Genomic DNA, 18,080 nt, shown 5'->3' with positions numbered 1-18,080 from the left:
CAGGTTTTCTTGCAGTTAGGGGTAAATCGTGTCACCCCGTTCTGGTCAGTAGGAGGTGGGAAGAAAGGAGGTGGGATTGCTGGAAGGGACTTCTGGGAAAGACTTTCAGAAGGAACAAACTCAGACTGGCATGGCCCCTTGAGCACTAATTCTAACCGATCACTGGCTCTGTGGGAGCAAGGCATCTTAACCTGGAGCTTGAATTCCAGCCATGTGGAGAGGCTGCCTGAGAACGAAGCCCTCCAAGAGGAAAGCAAAGCTGAGAGGGAGAGAGAGGTTGGGAGAGAGACATGGAGAGAGGGGAGGAAGAGGACAATGTCAGTTAAGCCCCTGGATTGAGCCCTCAAAACTTCCTAATTTCATGAGCCAGGAAATCCCTTTCCTACTTAAGCAGGTTTACATTGGGTTTCTGTCTCACTGAAGGCTCAGAAGGAAATGCTATACAAGACCAAAGCCATGCCTTTGTCTGTCTCTGTTCTTGCCTCCCAAGCTATTAATATTTACATTATAAGATGCTACCTGCAAAGCTAGCAGACAATAAACATTAACTCGAGTAGGCCTTGAGCCTCCCACCCCAATTTTTTATCTCATCAAGCTTCAGAGTAGAGCTTGGAAGGACTTGATTTCTGAACCAAACTCATTAAAAGACACACACCCATCTGTCCTCTGTAGATGTCTCAGGCCATGCATGCTTGCCTTCTTCTCTTGGAATCCCTTCTCCTCGTCATCAAACCATCCCTTCAGCACTCACCTCCTCCAGGAAGCCTTCCAGACCAGATCTTAACATCGTCATCCTGCCTACCTTTGCGATTCCTTGCTTTTGCTAACATTTTCTTCCAGCTGTTCTTGGTTAGATGTATCATTTGAGCATAGCTCTGTGTGTGTGTGTGTGTGTGTGTGTGTGTGTGTGTGTGTGTGTGTGTGATCCCTCCTGCCCCACCCCTTGCCAACTGACTCAGCTTTTCAGGACAGGGGCTGTGTCTCTACCATCAAACTAGGAATCTTCTGGGGGCAGGGGTTAGTAGAGGGGCAGAACTCCCCTGCTAGTCGGGGAACCCAGATGCTGCTGCTCACAGCAGACGAGGCACTGCACAATTTAGAATCATCTTTCCATGCCTCATGAACCTCATCAGCAAGGCAAGAAAAATCCAGTCTGAATCATATTATAAATGGAGAGTGGGAGGAAGACAAGTAAGTAACCCTCCTCACTCACAGGAGGATCCACTGTAACCTTCAAGGGAAAACTGAAGAACAGTCCGCAAGATTCGTCCCAGAGCAGAATCTGCTGTTCACCAGCTCCTGCTCTGTTCTAACTCAGATCCTGTTCCCTCCTGTGTAGCAACGTAAACAGAAGTCTCCCCACACGAGGCCAGAATTTCTTGCTTCCCTTGTTCCTTGACTGTTGGGTAACAATGAAGCCTTCATTGGGAAGCTTGTCAAATCTGCGTAGACACCGAGGGGGCGGCCATATGTTTTCCGTCTCGTGGCTCCTGTTGGACCGCAGCCCTGGAGTAGCCTGTGTAGCTGACAGTGCTGGTGGGACGTGATACCACCCTCCTGCTCTCTTCAACACGCCCTTCTGTCTTGGTACCCCCTGCCCCCATCCCAACACTCAAGCCTTTTTAGCAGCAGCTGTGCAATGAACCGTGATGGAGAAAGGATGCTAAGGTAGGGTCTTGCAGAAGGTGATGGATTCCCAGTGAGAGTCAGAGAAAGTCACTGGGGGAGGACAGAACCTGAGAAAAGGCAGTGTGTGGGCGGGGAAGGGCAGGGGGTGGAAGAGGCTGCCCTCAGAGAACTGACTTGGAACTACAGAGAGCAGGGAGCCGAGGTGAGGAGGGGTGAGGCAGAGAGGACATAAAGGGCTGGTTGGTTTGGTGGGAGAGGAAGGAATTGATGAAAGCCCTTCAATGCAAGTCAAGTCTGTACTGGGTGGGAAAAGCGACGAGGAGACGAGGCCACATTTGAATAGGAAAGAGATGTGATAAAAATAGTGCTGGTGATCCAGTCATCTGCACGTGGGAGGCCGGCCGCTGGGGGAAGTGGAGGCGAGGTGCTAAGCCTGGGTGCCGCAGCGGGGTAGGCGTGCGTGGTGAGGATTATGGCAGTGGGTTGGAGCTGGGGTCAAGGTGAGTGATTCCTCGACTTTTAGACAGGCTTCATCTCTTGGACGAAGGTACTAGGAGCTCAGGCTTAATTCCCCAAGGGGATGATGGCTTCAGGAGCCTGGGCCACTGCTTTGGAGATCAGTTGCTGCCAGAGCTCACCAGATCTGGACCATCCCATTCAACCCTTGGAGAGCAGGTCTCCTTGTCCTCAGCTGCCCAGAACTTTCTTTCCTTTGGCAGCAACTGGCCTTCAAGGGACCTTGAAGAAGGCAGGGATGGGGTACAGGCTACCAAGAAGTTTGGGCCCAGGTAAACCAACTTCCATGGCAGGGGAGAGAGATGAAGCACCTTCAGCCTCACCGTTTACCCGCATTCCTATCACATACCAAATAAGGATAAAGATGGGATGCATTTGCCCAATAACTCAAGACAGGGTCTCCATGGCAACAATTACCCAAAAATCCACTCCTGACAGTCGCAACAGCAGGAACTAGCAAAGAAGACTCTGGGGGTGGGAGACAGGCGTGGGGACTCAGAGGATGGCTTCCTTTTATTCTTGAACTGAAGGAAATGCTGACGGCAGAAACCAAGGCATCTCAGAGCTTGACTCAGCCAAGAACACTTGGAAGGGGGAGCTGGAAGGAGCCTTAAAGATGAGGCTTGGCTGCAGAGCACCCTCAGTGTCCTGCAGGGGATGCGTCAGCTCAGGGGTGAGGGCTGGGCCATCAGTGCATCGTCCCTCCCACCACCCACTTCTGGTGGCCCAGAGTTCTCCCTGCCTCCCGGAGGTTGTGGGATGGGGACAAGGGGTGGACCTAACTTCCTGGGAAGTGAGGGGCTCCAGGGAGTTTGAGCCTGCCTGAAGACTGAGTCCAATCCATGAAGATTCCACACATGATTGGGATCTAGCTCACTCCACCCCCTCTTCCTTGTTTCCCCAGAAGTGATGTATAATCTACCTTGAAGAACCAATACAAGACTGAGTGAGTCAAGTGAGATGGGAAATGCTTTACCAAAGTCAAGTCCAGTGCAGAGACAAGAGGTCTCCACATATCCATGCAGAACAGCTTAACAAAATCTGACGGAGACTCTCCTCCACAGGCAGAGCATCCTAGGACAAGGGAGTCAGTATCAGGAATGCAAGGGGGGCACCTAAGTGTGGTCAGAGAGCAGCATCAGAAGCTGACGGGAAGATGAGAGCAGAGGGTATCTTAGCAACAGAAGCATCATCTGCTTCCTACCAGCAGACAGGTGGACAGATGGACTAAGGGCAGGCAGCAAAGTGCGTGACCTCTAATATTTAAATTTTTAAGAAGAGGTTTGGATCAAAAGGAAAAGTATCCTGCTTTCTTTTTGGAAAAAAACCAAATCCACTAGTAGCACCCCACACCCACCCCTACTTCTAAGATTATTTCTCTTTGTCTGGTAGTGCTCAAGAGCCATTGACTCTGATAGCCACTGACTATCAGATCCTATAGGTCAGGTTGCACTAAAAACCCTGGAGAAAGGACAGGTTCCTCATCTTTCTTCTGGGAACAAAGAAAAGAGACAAATTGGCTCTATCTCTAGAGTCAAGAAGGCTGTGCTGCATTTGGACTTGTCTCCTAGCCCCCATGGATAGCAGTTCTGTTACACTGAATTATGGTGAGAAGGGATTAAGCCAGAGTATTTCCTGAGCCCTCGTTTGGTTCCAGCTTTCTCCTTTGTCATCCCACTTTCCACCTGCAAAATTTTTCTGTTCCCTTTTTATCTTCCTACCTGTGGAAAGTCCTTTCATCCCTGGAGGTCCCCAGAAGCCAATCTTTCCGCTCTGGGGTGTGCACACACACATGCGCGCACACACACACACACACACCACACACACACACACACCCCGCCTTCTGCACACACACACGTGCGTGTGCACACACACACACCCCGCCTTCTGCACACACACATGTGCGCGTGTGTGCACACACACACACACACACACACACACCCCCCGCCTTCTGGACTGAGCAGGGAAGAGAATGCAAGAGTGAGGCCATCTGAGAAGTGTTGGCTGGGCCCTCAGGCAGGACTTTACAGGGTGGACTTCAGAGTACTCACCAAGGTCCTGGCTTCAGTAGGGTCAGGACCCTAGGAAGGGTCCCTAGGTCCTAGGCCCTGTTTGCCCAGGACACTCAAAAGTGGCCAGTCTCTCAGGACTGACCAAATTCAATGAGGAGCAACCAAAATGCCACTTCTAAACTCAGGATGGAAGGTATGGAGGCTGCCTTTTCAGTCACTGGACTACTACTCATCCTCTGCTGCTGCTGCTAAGTCACTTCAGTCGTGACTGACTCTGTGCAACCCCGTAGACAGCAGCCCACCAGGCTTCTCCATCCCTGGGATTCTCCAGGCAAGAATACTGGAGTGGGTTGCCATTTCCTTCTCCGTTGTATGAAAGTAAAAAGTGAAAGTGAAGTCGCTCAGTCGTGTCCGACTCTTAGCGACCCCATGGACTGCAGCCTACCAAGCTCCTCCAGCCATGGGATTTTCCAGGCAAGAGCACTGGAGTGGGGTGCCATCGTCTTCTCCGACTCATGCTCTAGTAGCTCCCTTTCTTGGAGTCAGGAGACCAGGGAAACCAAAATAAAGGTCAGGAAGCCACTTGTAGAACAGAGAACCAGAGAGAGAAGGCAATAGGAGGAAAATCAAAAAAAGGGGATACATGTATACGTGTAGCGGGTTCACTTTGCTGTACAGCAGAAACTACCTTAACACTGTAAAGCAGCTATTGTTCAGTCACTCAGTTGTGTCCGACTCTTTGTGACCCCATGGACTGCAGCACGCCAGGGTTCCCTGTCCTTCACTATCTCCTGGAGCTTGCTCAGACTCATGTCCATTGAGTCAGTGATGCCATCCAACCATCTTACCCTCTGTTGCCCCCTTCTCCTCCTGCCCTCAATCTTTCCCAGCATCAGGGTCTTTTCCAATGAGTCAGCTCTTCGCATCAGGTGGGCAAAGTATTGGAGCTTCAGCTTCAGCATCAGTTCTTCCAATGAATACATAAGGTTGATTTCCTTTAGGATTGACTGGTTTGATCTCCTTGCTGTCCAAGGGATTCTCAAGAGTCTTCTATACTTCAATAAAAATTAACTTTAAGGAAATTCTAATTTTTAAAAATGCAATAGACCTAAGTGATGTAAACCTGGACCAAAGTGAATCACCTCCTTAGTAACCAGAAGGCTCAGCTCCCCCATTCACTCATTGCATCATCCACTCAACAGATATTTGTGGTGTTCCTACTACACAGGCACTAACTAGGTGCTGGGGAACAGTAGGGGTGAGAGTGGGCAATGGAGGGGAGAGGTGTGGAACTCTGTAAGAGACTCTGTTAATGAAAAGGCAAGGCCTAGGCTGGGAGAAAATATTCACAAATCACGCATCTGCCAAGAACTCTCAAAAATTAATAATGAAAACCAACAACCCAACTTTAAAAAATGAGCAAGACGCACTTCTCTAAAGAAGATATTCAGATGGTAAACGACCCCATGACAAGATTTTCAACACCATCCTTCCTTAGAAAATACTAATTTAACTCACAGTGAGATATCTCAACCTACATACTAGAAAGAACACACATACAAAGAAACAAAATACAAAAACAAGCAACAAATAAAACGCTGACATTACCAAGTGCTGTGAGAATGAAGAGCAGCCAGAATGCTCACACATTCCTGATGGGAACGCTAAACATGGCAGCCAGTGTGAGAAAGAGCTGGGCAGCCTCTTGCAGAGCTGAAAACATTCATGACCCCACAGTCTGTAAGACCCAGCACTCCTAGGTACTGAGAAGGGAAAAGGAAGCTTCACTCATCCACACATCCAAAACCTGTACGTGATTGTTTATATTGAATTTGTTCATAATCACCAAATACTGATACACCCCAAGTGTACTTCAACGGGAGACAGATAAAAATCAAGATTTGATTGAAACAATCTTTGATAAGTCCATGTAGTAGAATACTACTCAACAATAAAAACAAGTGAACTGCTGATGCGCAGAGCAATGTGGATGCAGTAAGCTAAGTGTGAGTAGCCAGACTGAAAAGGCCACATAATCATATGGTTCCATTGATTTGACATTCTGGAAAAGAAAAACCTTAGGGACAGGGAATAAATCAGTGATTGTCAGGTGTTGAGGGAGGGAGGCAGCATGAAGAGGATGTGTGTTTGGTACAACTGTTCTGTATCTTGGTTGTGTTGGTGGTTACACAACTTGAATCATTTGTCAGAACTCGTACTATACACCAAAAAACCCATAAATTTCACTGTATGTAGTTTTAAAAATAAAAAGGCATATTTGTGGGGATTCCTTGGCAGTCCAGTGGTCAGGACTCTGTGCTTTCACTGCCAAGGGCACTGATTCAATCCCTGATACAATCCTACAAGCTATATAGTGTGGCCAAAAAAAAGAGACATATTTCTGACTACTTTGGGGAGAATTAAAAAAATAGGGTGGAAATAAAATACTAGAGAAGAAAACTTGGTAGATGGGTGAGGTAATCAAACATTTGAAGTCTTTGTTTTGTCCAGGATGAAGACAGAGATATTGATTAATTTTAGACTCTTTCATCAAAGATGCTATTAAAAATTGAAGGTAACTGCTATAAGAACAGAAATAAAATGCATAACTTCCAACCCAGTAGAAGGCATGAAAGCAAGGGGGGAAAGGAAGCAAATAAAAAGAGTAATGAAAACAGAACACTAAATAAGATGATAGAAATAAATCCAAATAGATTGGTTATCACAAGAAATGAAACCAGAGAAAACACACCAGTAAAAAGATCATAGATGTTTTAATCCAGCTGTATTTTATTAACCTAAAATATATTGCCAGAGAAACCTGCAAAGAAAGGATTGGGAAAAAAGATACACAAAGAAAATATTAACCAAAATAAAGTTGATAAAATATTAATATCTGACAAAGTGTGAAGCCTTTATTTAATACCTGCTGTATGCAGAGCCCTGTCCTAGGCCTGTGGGGTGATAAGTGAGAAGCAGAAATGTGATGCATGTCCTAGGGGACTAGTTAGGGCGGTAACCACATGACTCTAGATGATACAGTTAACAAATACTTGTTCAATGACTCTGCAAACCCAGTAAGAGGTGATATGTCTGAGAACGAGATAAGGTAGTGGCATACTTGGAATTTCAATAACAAAAATTATTTATTGATCAATGTAGTAGTTGGTTTCCAAAAACATCCATCAATGAGCCGTGCCTCCCAGATTTGATGCCCTTATATCGTCTCTTCTCCCACAGTGGATCTGGACTGGCCCTGGAACTCAGACTGATAAGTAGGATGTGGCATAAAATATGCCAATTCTGAGCCTAAGGCTTATGAGGGCTTGAAATCTTCTGCTTCTACATTCTTGGGAAGAAAGCTGCTATGTGTCAATAATAAGTACAGCCATCCTGCTGTAGAGACCATGTGGAGAAACCACATGGAAAAGAAGATGCCATGAGACTATTAGGAAAGGAGAGAAGTCCCATCCCATCTCAGCCATCCCAGCTGACCCCTGACTTCCATCTGTCCCCACCAAGGCACCGACTTGGACACTCTAGCCAGATGACCCCTAGATGGCTGCAGCTCCTGCTGATGTCACATGCAGTTGAGGAACTTCCCAGCTGACCCGAGGATGCCCAGTCAACCCACAGAACCATGAAAGATAATACAATTATTTTATTTTTAGTATTTATTTGTTGAGCTGCATTGGATCTTAGTTGTGGCATGTGGGTTCAGTAGTGTGGGTTCAGGTGCCACATGGTATGTGGGATTTAGTTCCCTGACCAGGGGTAGAACCCCTGTCCGCTGCATTGCAAGATGTATTCCTAACCACTGGGCCATCAGGGAAGTCCCAAAACAGGGGTCATTTTAAACCATAAAGTTTTGGGGCTAGCTTTTTATGCTGCTATAAATAATCAAGACAATAACTTTCAATGTGTGCTGACACTGTGCTTGCTAATCATTTTCATAAATGATGTTAGTTAATCCCTTCAACAACACTTAGAGGTTTGTGGCATTAACCCCCATTTTACCAATGAAGAAACAGAAGCTTGGAAAGCGTGTCTTATAGCTAATAAGGAGCAGAAGCAGGGCTTGTATCAAGGGCCCTTCTTGATTATGGACTCCACGCTCCCAACCATCCCTTTATGTTGACAAGTGGGGGCATTGAAGAGTGAAAAACACAAGGTGTTTCAGACCAAATTGTGGTGTCTGTGTCCCTTAGAGGGTGAGCTCGCTTCGAGCTTTCCTTTCTTTGTCTTTTTCATTCTGTGCTACTGTAGAGTGAAGCAGACTCTGGAAAGATGATCAGATAAGTAGGCAGAGGATATAAGTTGGAGATTTTATTATAGTTTTGACACATAACAAGCACTAATCATCCTCAGTGTTCAGTTGTCACTTGAGAAAATGTAAATGCTACATCTGCTCACTGCCTGTCTTTTCTTCCAGATGAAAGAATATATGTTCCTAACAAGGGAGTGTGCTTTGTTCCTCATCCTCAGCCCCACTAGAGAATCCCGAGCCTTGGGACAGATGGGGAAGGGTTGAATCTTTGTGGGCTGTCCTCTCCCCGGTAGCCCAGGCAAGCCTGTGGGCCCATCAGGTGTTAGGGATCATCTTAGTCCCCATCTTAGCTTCACTGGTGAGAAAATAAAGGTCCACAGAGAAGGTGTGACTTCATAAAAAAAATCCACTGACAGCAAATGCCAGAATCAGGCTAGGACCCTCTCCAGATTCCTCTTCCAGTGCTCTCTGAACACCAAGACTCTCTGGAGTCTCTCTCCAGCTGCAAGCAGGTCTCCCAACTCCTGATAGAGGCCTCCTGAGTGCACCAGACCCTAGAAGTGCTGAGAATAACCAGGATCTATTGACAACAAGATGTGACTCAGGAGCTCAACGGACAGATGTTCAGCACCACAGACAGCTCCTCTGACCTATAGAGTAATTTACTTGAGAGATCAGGGCAGAGTGTCATGGGAGAGAGAGAAAAGAGTTGGAATGATCTTAGAGTCCAGCCACTCACTTTGCATGGGAGAAAACCCAGGAACAGATAGAATGACTTGTTCAAGGTCACATGACAGGTCAATAGAAAGGAGCGCCAGCAGCCCACTTCCTCGTACCTCTTCAGGGCCCTCAGATACCTGATTCTCATGACTTACTAATGATACAACCAGAGCTTGAATCCAAGTCTTCAAAATTTAAGTCCATTGTCTTTGGGGATGGTAAGAAAAGAAAAGAAAAAAGGAGAGGCAAAAAGAAACTGAAAGAGCACCCGGCCCTGATGGTAAAGTTTGTGATTTGGCCTCTAAACTTCAAGTCTTTGATGGGAGCTCACTATTTCCCCAAGGTGATGTGGCCTTTTAGAAACAGTTTCGTTACCATGGCAACCTCATTCCAGGTTTCATTTCCATGGCATTTCATTGGATCACTTTACAGATCACTCTTCTGGGAAAGTACACATGTGACTGCCAATACATACATTGCAGAAAAATTAATGTAAAACCACACTTTTAGAAGCATCTCATATTCTGAGTATGCAGTCAGGAGTATAACAAGGCAGGTTTCAGCGTAGATGGGCCACAGCATCAAGGACCCAGAGCAGTCTTGGGGGCAGATATGCCCTCTGACTGTCATTGCAAACCTCTTCTAAACTTTACAGATCAGTATATCTTAAGCTCACCATGGCCATAAAAAAAAAAGTCTCCTTTTCTGTATTGTCCCTAGTGTCCTGTGAATGACAAAGCCTCAGACTTGCCTCTGATTGCAAGAAATGCTGGGACAAGGAGAGAGGGGGCTGATTCTTCTGACTGCAACCTCTGCAGTACCCCAAGAGTGTCTTCCTGTTTCCCTTGCCCGTGCCGCCCAGTTTGGGGCACCCCTAGAGGTGTTCCCCTCTTTGGTGGCAGACCTTAACTTGCGTGATCTGTGGGTTGTGGGCACCCCTTTCAACATGACCTAACCTGCCACCTATCTCCCAGAAGGTCTTTGTGGTTTCTAGTCCATGAGGACACCCCTTCTGTTTCCCAGCAATGCTATGGATTTGCTTTACTATCCTGGTGTTTATGATGACAGAGAGCTGGCTGGAGTGAGTATCTAGGGCACCATTAAGACCTAACCTTCTTTCTCTTTCTACTCTTAGTGTCTTGGGTAGCTTTCCTTGCCAACTTAATGTTTAATGATGGTCGTGAGTCATTCATTACTTCCTCCTTATTTTCATCATCAGTAACAATACTAGTTCTTGACTAAGGAGTCACCAGCACATTCTGCAACAAACAAAAGTAAGAAGTGCTCACGAAAATCCTCATATCCCGAACAATGAAACAGAAAAATCAAGGCATGTTTTAATTTCAGAATTTTAATCAAAATATTGAAATATGCCAGTTCTTCACCTTAAATATCTTTCCTTATAAATTTTTTATTTTGTATTGGGGTATAGCTAATTAACAATGTTGTGGTACCTTCAGATAAACAGTGAAGGGACTCAGCCATACATATACAAGTGTCCATTCTCCCCCAAACTCCCCTCCCATCCAGGCAGCCACATAACACTGAGCAGAGTTACATGTGCCACACAGCAGGTCCTTGTTGGTTTCCATTTTAAATATAGCAGTGGGTACATGTCTATCTCAAACTCCCAAACTATCCTTTAACCTGTCAAATATCTTTTAATCTTGATAGACTTGAATTTACCACCACTTTCCTGGTGGTTCAGTCAGTAAAGAATCCACCTGCCATGCAGGAGACCCAGATTCGATCCCTGGGTCAGGAAGATCCCCTGGAGAAGGAATTGGCAACCCATTTCAGTATTATTGCTTGGGAAATCCCATGGACAGAGGAGTCTGGTGGACTACAATCTGTGGGATCACAAGAATTGGACATGACTTAGCAACTACACCACCACCACCAGATTTGAATTTGGACTCTGGTTCTATAAATTCTTTTTTAAAAAAGATTTATTTATTTAGATGTGCTGGGTCTTAGTTGTAGCACCAAACTCTGAGTTGTGTGGCATGTGGGATCTAGCTCCCTGACGAGAGACTGAGCTCAGGGCCTGTGCATTGAGAGCCCAGAGTCTTGGCCACTGGACCACCAGGAAAGTCCCTGGTTCTATGGATTCTTAACTGTGGTTTCAGAGGAATGACCTAAACAATTTGAGCCTTGTTCTCTTAAGCAGAGATGACAGCAATCTCTGCCTTGCAGGAATGATTAGATCTGGGTTATGAAAAAATCAGAAAGGATTATGAGATCAAATATGAAAAGTGCTCCACACTATTCCTGGCATGTGGAAGATCTTCACTAAATGGCAATATTAGCACCTAAAAGGGGAATCATTACTGCGAAATTTTATTTGCATCTAACTGAAGTGAGCACTCACCCGCCTTGTGTTTTGTTTATTTGATTATATGTCTTTGATCCATATGAGCCACGACACTCTTTGAAAGCAGAGGCTGTGTCTTCAGTTCAACCCAGTTTTGTGATGTCCCTAAACAAAATAAAGCATCATGCTTGCTGCCACAGAAAATACATACACAGAGAAGACAGCTGTGACCCTCAAGGGCAGTGTAGTGATGGAGTTGTGTTACACCATGGAGCTGCAGGGGTGAGCAGGTACTTCCTCAGGAAAGCCCCCTCACTTTTCAGCTGCCCACTCAGAGTCCTGGACACTTGCCTGGTTTGGCATGGCCTGAGCTGGGGTTCAGGGTTCTGGACATCCCATGTACTTGGTTAGATCTTGATTGACAAGAGAGGACTGTGAGCTGCATTCAAGGGATGCTACTCAGAGATCCTACTAAATTCCTTTGCATTGAGTTGACCAAAAAGTTCGTTTGGGTTTTTCATACAATCTTATGGAAAACCCAAATGAAATTTTTGGCCAACCCAATATAAACTACACACACACCCCTTTTCCCCCAACACTGGAATGCTGGCTGTGGCCATTTTTGTCTGTGTCCACCACTTCTCGTGTTTCCCTCTCCCTTCTAAACCTCCCTAACACTCCAGATTGCTCTTGGTCTGCTGCCGAGTGGGTGTCTCGGGAGAGATCAGGCAGGGCAACTCCTGGAAGCCAGCCCAGCCTGGCTCTGTGTGAATGTGATTCAGACAAACAAGTGGGAAGATAAGTGGATGCTGTGATGTAAGCCCTTCCTACTGTCTCCCACTCCAGGGGACCTCTCATACTAGTGAGGGCGTAACTGACCCCAAATATTCCAGCCCTGACTCAAAGGAAGGAGGAAAGTGAATGGTTTGACCTCATCCCCGAGACTCTTAGCTTAATACCCAAGGGCTAGCTGCCCTGAGGAGTGCAGCAAGAATCTGGGGCTTCCAGGGCTGCCGGCCAGGCTAGACTCCAGCTCTGCTACCCACTTGCTCACCCTGGAGATTCCCAGTAGACACGGGTACAAAGGATGAACTGGGGCAAGGCCCTTAAACAGAACCTTAGTTTCCACTCCTTAAACTGGCACACGGGAGAGTGTTTGCTCTTACTCACCACGCTATTGTGGACAGCAAACAAGAGCATGCAAAATGGGAGCAGTGATGAAACCGTCCTCTGCGGGGTGGGCGCTCAGTGCTAGCTCTGCAGGCTAGACATGTGATACATTGTTTTTATCCTGCTTATGAGAGTGCTTTGAAAACAACAAATTACATTGCAGATATAAGTTACTGGATTTCTGTCCAGGATCCCTTTTCAGAGAACCAAATATATCTTGCTGGGGAAGCGTTCATACCCTAAACAAAAATCACGACAGTCACAGTAATTATCTTTATTTGCTATTTATTCCATGCTAGGCACAATGTTGGCTACCTAAACTCATCATCTCATGGGAGCTATGGGCTCTATGGCTTCCATTTTATGTTTATTTATTTATTATTTATTTTTGGCTGCTCTGGGTCTTCCTTGCTGCCCGTGGGCTTTCTCTAGTTGCCCTGAGCAGAGGCTACTCTCCAGTTGTGGTGTGCGGGCTTCTCGTTGCGGTGGCTTCTCTTGTTGCGAAGCACAGGCTCTAGGGTGTGTGGGCTTCAGTGGTTGGAGCACATGGGCCAAATTACCCTGAGGCATATGGAATCTTCCCAGACCAGGGATGGAACTTGTGTCCCTCTGCATTGGCAGGCAGACTCTTAACCACTGGACCCCCAGGGAAGTCCCTGGCTTCCACTTTACAAATGGAAACTAAGGCACAGAGGAAACTAAGGAAAACTAAGGCACAGAGAGGTCGAGTTACTTCCCCAGAGTCACAGGGCTAGGAAGCAGGGTGACTAGGATTTCAAAGAATAGTCCAGGACTTCTTTTCTGAACCCAGGATCCCCAGAGACCTGGCCCCTCAAACTTGGGCAGACTTTGTTGGAAGATCTTTCTCTGCCCAGCGATGGGGAGTGGGGGGACAGCATTGGAGAACTAGACCCCTTCTCGATCCAGCACCCCGTGCCCCAGCCTCAGGATTCTGATCTAGTCCTGCTTTTCCCCCAGAGCATGATGCTTCCTCTTACGTAACTAAGTGTGCCCGCCCCCGAGGTTTATATAAGACAACTCTGGGAAACACACTGCAGGGCATCGGGGCTTCAGGAGAACCGAGATGAACAAAAAATGAGATCTTACCCTCCACTCCTTCCCAGGACGCCACTCACACTTGCTGTTTTTCTCTTTGGGGCTTGAGCCTGGCTTTGTGTGTCCCTACTTGTGCACAGGGGCATGCCAGTCATGGAGGGGACAAACAGGCGTGTTGGTAGGGATGTCTTCGTTGTCCTTTTTCTTCTTTACAGTGAGAAAATCCTGCAAAGCTTCCCCACTAAGGCTTTCCTTTTTCAGCAAATTCAGGAAACTTAACTCTTAAATCCCCTCCTCTTGCCCTAGTCGTAGATCCATTTCATTAGAGGGAAGTTCTCATAGTTGTTTGCTCCAACTTGGTCAGCCAGAAAACTAAGTTGCAGTGTCCCTCCTGAAACTACCATTTTCCGGTCATTTGGGTTTCCCACGAATGCCTGCAGCTCTCTGAACCACATTCTCCAGGTCATCTCATCATGCTGGGCTCCAGGCACCTGTGCTACAAAAAGCTACATACTCAGGTTGCCCCCATCACTCAAGGCTGCTCTTCCCAGATCAGGCGTGCAAATCACCCCAAGCCATCAACAACAGAACATTCTCCACATTGTGGATCAAATGGAGCCATCCAAATTTGATCCATCCAAAAGTATAGATCAAAACTATTTATAAACTATCCTTTATAAATAGTTTCTGGCCCCTAGCCTCTACTGGATTGGCCTAATTGGATGAACTTGAACTCTCCTAGGTCTGAGATTGGGTTGGTGGGGTGGGGGTGGGTGGGAAGGCGACATATCCTGATGTTGATGACTGTGGTTACACAGGAGGGCTCAGGACCAGGAAAATACTGGGTCCTTCATAATCAGTGAGCATCTACGCTTTTGTTGAGATACCCTGCCCTCCCCCAACCTCGTACGGAACTAGTACTGAAGACATGAGGTCTTGTGCCCTCTGTGTGTGTGTGTGTGTGTGTGTGTGTGTGTGTGCTAAGTTGCTTCAGTCGTGCCCTATACATTTCTTCCCAAAGCCAAGTAAGGCTTCAGTCCCCTTCCATCTCACTCATCTTTACTTCCACACATGGTGAAAGGGAGAAGAGAGAGAGAGAAATCAACTAGAGCCCTCCCCTCAAATCTTGCAAGCACCAGGGTGCCTGAGTCAGGCTGGCACTAGGCTTCAGGGGGATACATGGGCCACAAAGCCCAGCTTTCTCTCCTTCTGTCCCCGCGACCCCAGGCTCAGTTCTTCCCCAGACCAGACACTTGCAGACAGTAGAGCCACTCATTCCCCCTTGGCCAGTGAGTGCCAAGGTTCTAACTGCTTAACGTGGCTTTATGGAAATTCTGCACCTGTAAGAGATGCCAGGGTTCTAGGCAGCAGGGGAAATCTCATAATGGCAGGTTCCAAATTCCCCGAACCCAGCTGCATTGGAGGCCATCTGCTCCCTTTTAAACGTCATGGGTGTGGACTTCACCGGAGGTCCAGTGGTTAAGACTCCGGCTTCCAGTGCAGGGGGTGTGGGTTCAGTCCCTGGCGGGGGGGGGAATTATGGTCCCACCCTATGCCAAGGGCTGCAGCCAAAACATTTTTTTAATAAATAAATAAACATCCTGGGTCCTTCAAACCACAACACCCTCTCCCAAGTTCACATCCCCCTTCCCCCACACCCTCCCTCCCCACACTGCAAAGGCAAATCTTCAGAATCTGCCCACCTACCCTCTACAAGGGTGAGTCAAACAAGCCCTGAGCTGGGGCTTTTGGCCCTATCATGAAAATTTTACCTCCAACTAGACCTCTCCCCACACACCAATTACATTTCATTTGTCCACTCTCCTGATGTATTGTTTTTTCTGTTTTCTCCCTTTTGAATTCAAGTCGTTGATTTATTTATTTTTTCCATCTCACAGAATAGATTCAAATTTCCCAGTGATTTAATTTACCTCACCAGCTGTCCAGCCGTCCTTGCAGGACCTGCCTGCTCAGCCTGGCAGCCGTAGAAAACGGGCACTTCCCCCCCATCCCCCCGTTCCCGGCTTTGTAGTGGGGTCTCAGGAGACCCCGACCATCCCCCATAGCCGCCCAGTCCGGCGGCCAGGCGTCCTGTGACCTGCTTAACGTGCTCCTAGGTTACACACCGCCCCCGCCGCCAACAAACGCCTCAACATACACACAACACCCCACAGAGGAAGCCCCCGACGGCTGTAGCTTTATTATAAGATCTCTTCTCAAATGCGAAATCAGGCCAACAAGCCCAACAATCTCAGTGACTCAGATTCATCCACAACTGCACTCTCCCCCACCTCGCCATGCTGCTCGGAACTGGCCCCCACCCCACCCCACCTACATACACACAAAATTCCCACGCGAGTGACCTCAGCCCCAAGCTGCTTCCCACAGCCTCTCCCACCACCCTGTCCAGAACTTAGGAAAAAAAAAAAAAAACAGTTTAAGAACCCCCATCCTGCCCACCAAGGCTGGACCGCACGCAGTCTGGTGTGGAAGTCCCTTCCCGCGCCGCCGCCTGGAGTCCTGCAGTGTCCTGGGGGTGGGCGCCCCGTGGCGCTTTGCGGGTCGGGGATGGGGGGAGCCCCTCGAGCTGCCCTCCCGGAGGCGGCGGCGGCAGAGCTCGGGAAGGAGGATCTAGGGTCCTGGGCTCTCCTCGGTCTTCCAGTCGCGCTGACGAGGGCGGGCAGAGGCGGCGCTCAGTACAGCCCCAGGATGGCAGCGCCCACGTCCTTGGAAGGCCGGCGCTCCTGCATCAGAAAGTTAATCATGCTTTCGGACTTGATGAGCAGGTTGCAGCCCAGGAAGAAGACGCCGAAGATCACAGTGAGCGACAGCACGCAGAGCACGGCGATCTGCGCCACGCGCGACACCCACAGGCTGCGCTCGTCCGGTGCCAGCCCCGCGGGGACCCCGTCGCTGGCGGACAGCGGCGCGCCCCCGGGGCAGCAGCCCAGCCACGTGCCCAGCCCGTGGCTGCGGTTCCCCAGCGCAGCCCCGCCGCCGCCGCCGCCCAAGCCACCCGCTGTCTCCAGGCCGCTGTGGTTCAGGAAGGTGGAGTTCATCGCCGCTCGGCGCCCGGGGATTCTCGGCGCGCAGTCCGGGGCGCACTGGAAGGCTCTCCGGCGTCGGCGCTCTAGAAGCCCGGTCTAGGAGAAGCGCGGGGACAGGGAGAGGGCTGGGGGCTGCCGGCGCGCCTCAGCCCCTCCGGCCGCCGGCCCCGGGGCACCTGGCGGGAAGCGGCGGCCCGCAGAGGCGAGCAACAGGCTTCGCGCGAGCTGGAGCCGCAGAGCCCAGCGCGCCTCTAGGCACCGACTGCGCTCGGCGCCCGCCCAGCCGCCCCTCCCCTAGCAACGGCCCCGCCCCCTCTCCTTCCTGCCTTCCCCGTCGGCTCCCCCAGGCCCGGCCGCATCCAAGGGGAGGTGGGAGATCCCGCAGCGATCGCATCTCCGCCTGTGTCCCAAGGTTGGAAGGGGTCGGGAGATCAGGGCAGCCCCGCCCTCAGTCGGCGAAGCTCGACACCCTCATGGCATCCTTGGTCTGCTCCAGCCGGAAAAAATCTCCTTAAGGAGCCCCTTCTGGGATTTGATGCTCTCTGCAGTTAAGTTCTTCCTGAAGTCTGCCGTAAATCTCTTCTCCGCTCTTTACTGAGGTCATGGTAAGCCTTCCCAGATGTCAGAGGAGTTGCAGAGAACACCGCCCCCCATCCTCTCCCCGCAGCGCAGCCTTTGCTTTCCTCTGCGCCGTATCCCCCCTCCCCACCTCACTGGGCCGTGGCCGTGGCCGTGGGTGGCCGCCAAACCCCACTGCCCCGACTCAGGTCGTCCCAGCCTCGCCTCCACCGCGAATATGAGGAGTACTCTCGGCCTCCTTCCCGCCTCCTCCCCACCACTCCCCACGTGGTTTTTCTTAACTTAAAAATAGGTTATTGCGTTTTTTCTGTATTCCTTGTTACAAAGCCACATTACTGTAAACTAGTTAGAAAGTACACATTCGGAAAACGGAAAAAATCTAAAAACTCATAATCCTACTACCCAGGGAGTGTCCATATTACCGCCTTGCTTCAAAATCTTCCTGGCCTTTTTCTATGTGTTTCTAGATATGTATTCGGAATAAGGATGCACTGTTCATACATACTGTTTTGTACATGCTGTTTTGTAATGCTTTGTCATTTAACAGTTTATTCTTTCGTGGTGATAAATATTCATCTACAACAGGAGCTTATTAAAACCCAGATTCCTGGGCCCAGCCCAGAGTTTCCCAATCGGTAAATCTGTGCATTTCAAACAAATGCTCTTTCTGCTCTTCCTGGACTGACTTTGAGAATTACTGGTCTGTGATATCATTTTCAGAGAAGGAGTTGTGTTTCAAAGTATAGACTATTATACTGTTACAATTTATT

General features: G+C 48.6%; 1 protein-coding gene across 1 annotated transcript; it reads right to left on the bottom strand.

Annotated features, from left to right (window-relative positions):
• RPRML (reprimo like) lies at positions 15,854-16,991 on the bottom strand. Its single transcript, XM_005694354.3, has one exon. The coding sequence runs from the start codon at positions 16,741-16,743 to the stop codon at positions 16,378-16,380; it is 366 nt and encodes a 121-aa protein (XP_005694411.3). The 5' UTR covers positions 16,744-16,991; the 3' UTR covers positions 15,854-16,377.

Source organism: Capra hircus, chromosome 19 (assembly GCF_001704415.2).
Source record: "Capra hircus breed San Clemente chromosome 19, ASM170441v1, whole genome shotgun sequence".
Classification (NCBI taxonomy): domain Eukaryota; kingdom Metazoa; phylum Chordata; class Mammalia; order Artiodactyla; family Bovidae; genus Capra; species Capra hircus.
The sequence above is the reverse complement of the archived record's forward strand: the minus strand, read 5'-3'. Positions and strand labels throughout refer to the sequence as shown.

Excerpts from the sequence above, each read along its gene's own strand:
- RPRML (XM_005694354.3), bottom strand. The coding sequence starts at position 16,743 with ATGAACTCCACCTTCCTGAACCACAGCGGCCTGGAGACAGCGGGTGGC.